The 5,378-nt window shown below is 51.2% G+C and overlaps 1 protein-coding gene across 1 annotated transcript in view; it reads left to right on the plus strand.

The window, feature by feature from the left end:
* The window catches only part of LOC119954799 (tyrosinase-like), a 38,887-nt gene extending 33,910 nt beyond the window's left edge, over positions 1–4,977 (plus strand). Inside the window, exon 2 of the mRNA XM_038780341.1 lies at positions 4,852–4,977. Coding sequence (XP_038636269.1) covers positions 4,852–4,977 — 126 coding nt within the window. The remainder of the gene's footprint in view (positions 1–4,851) is intronic.
* Positions 4,978–5,378: the final 401 nt, after the last annotated feature.

The raw sequence follows: 5,378 nt of genomic DNA on the forward strand, positions 1-5,378 counted from the left end.
AGTGGGGGTTTATGGGGTGAGAAGGTGTTATGGGGGTGAGTGGGGGGTTATGGGGGTGAGTGGGGGGTTATGGGGGTGAGGGGGATACGGGGGTGAGTGTGGGGGCTATGGGGGGGTGAATGGGGGGTTATGGGGGTGAGTGGGGGGTTATGGGGTTGAGTGGGGGGTTATGGGGGTGTGGGGGATACGGGGGTGAGTGTGTGGGTTATGGGGGGGTGAGTGGGGGGTTACAGGGTGAGTGGGGGTTATGGGGTGAGTGGGGGGTTATGGGGTGAGGGGGATACGGGGGTTAGTGGGGGGGTTATGGGGGTGAGTAGGGGGTTATGGGGGTGTGGGGGATACGGGGGGGTTATGGGGGGGTGAGTGGGGGGGGTTATGGGGGTGAGTGGGGGTTTATGGGGTGAGTAGGTGTTATGGGGGTGAGTGGGGGGTTATGGGGGTGAGTGGGGGGTTATGGGGGTGAGTGGGGGGTTATGGGGGTGAGGGGGATACGGGGGTGAGTGTGGGGGTTATGGGGGGGTGAGGGGGATACGGGGGTGAGTGTGGGGGTTATGGGGGGTGAGTGGGGGGTTATGGGGGTGAGTGGGGGGTATGGGGTTGAGAGGGGGGTTATGGGGGTGTGGGGGATACGGGGGTGAGTGTGGGGGTTATGGGGGGGTGAGTGGGGGGTTACGGGGTGAGTGGGGGTTATGGGGGTGAGTGGGGGGTTATGGGGGTGTGGGGGATACGGGGGTGAGTGTGGGGGTTATGGGGGGGGTGAGTGGAGGGTGAGTGGAGAGACAGCCACCCGAGATAGTGAGAAGGATAGAAATATACACAGACATCAAGGGGGAGATAGCGGGAGAAAGAAAGTGAGAGAGTGAGATGATCACGGCCGATCATCAAGTTCAATCAAGCCTGATTCCACCTTCCCGCCATATCCCTCGATCCCTTCAGCCCCAAGAGCTGTATCTAATCCCGTCTTGAGATGACACAACGTTTTGGCCTCAACTACTTTGTCTGGGAGTGAATTCTACAGATTCCCCAATCTCCACCTGCCCCCATTTTTGGGGATGTGAGGTTGTCTTCCCCTGAGAAGGTGAAGGTGTGTTCCCGCCTCTCGGTCCTGTCGCTCTTTGACAAAGGATACTGGGTCCAGTCCTGTCACCTGGGTAACCAGAGGTCCACGCGTGCTGTAAACCATCCGCTTGAAGCGACCTGTCCTTCTTGGCTGCACCACGGCGGCCTTGCTGTGAGGCTTTGCCGGGTCTCCACCGTCCCCGCCCAGTGAAGCCAATGGCTTACAGGGTTACCACCACAGGCCACCGAGCCCTGGCCAGGTCGACGTCAGAAGTCTTGGATGCCTGGGTTTTGGGATTAGGTAGATTGTTAGATCATTTTCTCTTATTATTCCTCTTGTTATTAATAAGTAGTTTGTTAACGTTTTTACTTATAAATCTGGTGTCTGCATCTGATTGCAGCAGTCTCTGGCCAGAATCTCGAGACGTTAATAAGAATTATTGGTTAATTCACTGATGTTGCGACCCCGGGTAGAGGAACTGACCCCCACGCTCGTGACATAAGCTGGAAGCTCGGATCCAGGATTTGAAACGTTCAACGGCTAATTTGGATTGGAGAGTAAATTATACAGAGACACCAGGTTTGTTATAATCTAAAGGATGGCGATGGGAACTGTTGAACATTTTCTCCCGGGCGAACACTTATCTCTGGTTTATTTAATGGAGCTTCAAGAAGAACATTTTGGCGAACTCCAGCGTGATGCCAACAGAACTTAGTGGCAATATGTTCCCTTCCCTCTGTCAGCATTCCGCAGAGACCGTTCCCTCCGAGACAATCTAGTCCACTCCTCCACCATATCCAGTACCTCTCCCATCACCCATGGCACCTTCCCATGCAATCGCAGAAGGTGTAACACCTGCCCCTTTACCTCTTCCATGCTTAACATCCCAGGCCCAAAACACTCATTCCAGGTTAAGCAGCGTTTCACTTGCATCTCTTCCAATCTGGTCTATTGCATTTGCTGCTCCCAATGTGGTCTCCTCTATATCGGAGACACCAAACGCAGACTGGGTGATCGCTTTGCTGAGCATCTTCGGTCTGTGCGCAATCTGGACCCGGACCGTCCTGTTGCTTGCCATTTTAACAAAAGACCCTGCTCCCAGGCCCACGTGTCTGTTCTTGGCCTGCTGCAATGTTCCAGTGAAGCTCAACGCAAACTGGAGGAACAGCATCTCATCTTCCGGTTAGGCACGCTACAGCCTTCCGATGATGATTAGCTCTGCCCCACCTCAGGGGCAGCACGGGGGCACAGTGGTTAGCACTGCAGTCTCACGGCGCTGAGGTCCCAGGTTTGATCCCGGCTCTGGGTCACTGTCCGTGTGGAGTTTGCACATTCTCCCCGTGTTTGTGTGGGTTTCGCCCCCACAACCCAAAAGATGAGCAGGGTAGGTGGATTGGCCGCGCTAAATTGCCCCTAAATTGGAAAAAGTGAATTGGGTACTCTAAATTTATAAAAATAAACCAAAAAAAAAGCTCTACCCCACCTTGACCCAATGTTTTCATCCCATTTCATTTTAACCGTCTTTTACCATTTCTTTCTTTCTTGTCTTTCTTTATATATATTTAAACACTTCCTCCCATATTATCCATCTTTCCTTGGCTTTTCTCCTCTTTGCTTCCCCCTTCCCCTCCCCCCACATCTACAGTTCACCCTCTGATGTTAGTTTCCCTGCTGTTTGGCCTTTCACATCTTTTGTTCTCTCTGGGCACTCTTTCCCCTTTGGTATCTGTGGCCATTAGCACCCGGTTTCCCTGGCTTTCGGTCGCTCTGACTCATCTTTCATTCTCACTCCACAGTATAAATATTTCCCACTTTCTCTGTCTGTGAGCTTTGACAAAGAGTCATCGGACTCTAAACTTTTCTCTTCCTGCAGATGTTGCCAGACCTGCTGAGATTTTCCAGCATTTTCCCTTTCGGCTCACAGAGAAAAACCTGTCGAGTTGGCAGGTGAATTACAAATAGAACATAGAACAGTACAGCACAGAACAGGCCCTTCGGCCCTCGTTGTTGTGCCGAGCAATGATCGCCCTACTCAAACCCACGTATCCACCCTATACCCGACAAACCCCCCCCCCCCCCCCCCCAACCTTACTTTTTAGGACACTACGGGCAATTTATCGTGGGCAATCCACCTAACCCGCACATCTTTGGACTGTGGGAGGAAACCGGAGCACCCGGAGGAAACCCACGCACACAGGGGGAGGACGTGCAGACTCCACACAGACAGTGACCCAGCCGGGAATCGAACCTGGGACCCAGGAGCTGTGAAACATTTATGCTAACCACCATGCTACCCTGCTGCCCTATGGTGGTATGGTGGTACCAGCTGAAGTTACAAGGCAGAGGGAGTTGATGTGATTGCTGAGCATTTAAATTTGATACGTGTCAGGAACGCGGGGACGCCATCGTGGTTGTGTAACATCCGAGATTACGGCAAGTGGAGATACGGAACTGGAGAGATTCCGGTTGCAATTCGAGCGGGAAAGGCAATTTTTTTTTAAATGGAGGTGAAGCAGATAAAATGGAAATGAGGAGACAGGAGAGAGAGAGACAGTTCCAGTTTGTGGTACAGGCACAGTGTGGGAAGTTGCCAGGAAGTAGAGGGGAGCCTAGCCCTAGGACAGAACTTAGTGGCGATACGTTTAAGTTTATACCGGCTCTCCCAAGATTTGAAGAGAAAGACGTAGAAACGTTCTTTAGGGCTTTTGAGAAAATAGTGACCCAATTGGAGTGTCCAAAAGAGAGGGAACATTACCCCTTCAGAGTAAGTTGACAGGGAGGGTCACGGGATGTTTAGGTGCCTTGTTAGAGCAGGAGTCTGGAGATTACGACATAGTAAAAAAACATCCATTCTGGATGCAGACGAATTGGTTCCCGAAACATATGGACAAAAATTCCGGAATTTGAAGAGAGTGCTGGTTCAGACTTGTGCAGAATGTGAGAGGGCGAAACAGAACAATTTTAATAGATGGGAACGAGCATTGGGAGTTGCCACTACCCATGAAGCTCTGAGAGATCATTCTCTCACAGGAGTTTAAGAATTCCTTACCCTCAATAATAAGAATGTAGCCATCTGAGATGGCCTCCTGCAAAGGACCATGGGAATTGTGGTCAACTTGTGGTCAACTTGGGACAGAGACATGTATACAGTCTCTGTGTCTTGTGCAAAGAAGCCAGACCTGACCAAGACTTGCACCCATTAAAATTCAATCACTATTCCCCTAGGGCAATAGAACTCGAATCGAGGAACGGCAACAGTAGCAGACGAACTGGCCCCACTTCCCTTTATTTGGAAAGGACTATGAGCCTGGGACAATGACAGCTAGGCCCCGCCCAACCACCAAGGTATCCGCCCCCTAATTGGCCAGGATCAATGAGGGTGATCGAAACCCTATCGATCCGTTGGATCTGGAGTTAGGACCGCCCAAAAGGGCGCGAAAGAGAAGGGATAAGAAACCCTGCGGTGTAGGGATCGGCCTCTTTTGGACCGGCCTGTGTGCGACCAATTGCAGCAGAACAACCAGCCAAGTTCCAGGACCCGCGATCGCGACCTGAAGGACGAGCCCAGCCGAGACGCACCTGACGACTTCCAACCGACCCAAGTGGACACAGATAAAGGCCTTATCTCCCGCACAGAGCCGGTCACCCCGAAGTTAAGTACAGGTCATCTTCGTCATCAGGTCTAGTTTAGTGCGTAGCCGCATGAATTATTGCATATTAAACACATGTGTTTGTTAATAAACTGTCTTTAAACTAATAGACTAGTTGTGTGGTCATTTGTTCAATCTTAGAAACAGCTTGTGGTTCACATTGGAATAAAGAAGTCAACAAGAACCTATATTGAACACCAGAGGGTTCAAACTGCTGGACAGGCAGCAGTTATGGCTGACGATTACGAGCTAATCCATAAATTCTAATCTTTGTTCCATCATCCCCGTAATTTTGAGAAGGATTGGGAGAGTGAGGACAGCGGGCAGACAAGATAAGGAATGGACAACTGGGAATGCTCCGAGATCTCCTCCTCCAACCAGGATGGAAGGTACTGGGTGTGGGAGTGGGAAGCCGAGCTGTTATGGCAACAAGGTGGGACACATTTGGTCGACGTGCTTGGAAGTTGCAGGGAAAGCCCGTGGGACTTGCAGGGGTTCAGAAAGAGGATTCTGAGAAAGGAGCGAAAGTGGAGAACATTATGGTGCAAACGGTAGTGTTAACTGAACACTGGAGGCCTAAGCTGAACATTCCTGTGGGAGCAGGTGTAGAGAATGAGGTACATGTGTGATATACCGCGTTTGTGTCAAAGGGGAAAGCCACCCATTTT

Source organism: Scyliorhinus canicula, chromosome 20 (assembly GCF_902713615.1).
Source record: "Scyliorhinus canicula chromosome 20, sScyCan1.1, whole genome shotgun sequence".
NCBI lineage: Eukaryota > Metazoa > Chordata > Chondrichthyes > Carcharhiniformes > Scyliorhinidae > Scyliorhinus > Scyliorhinus canicula.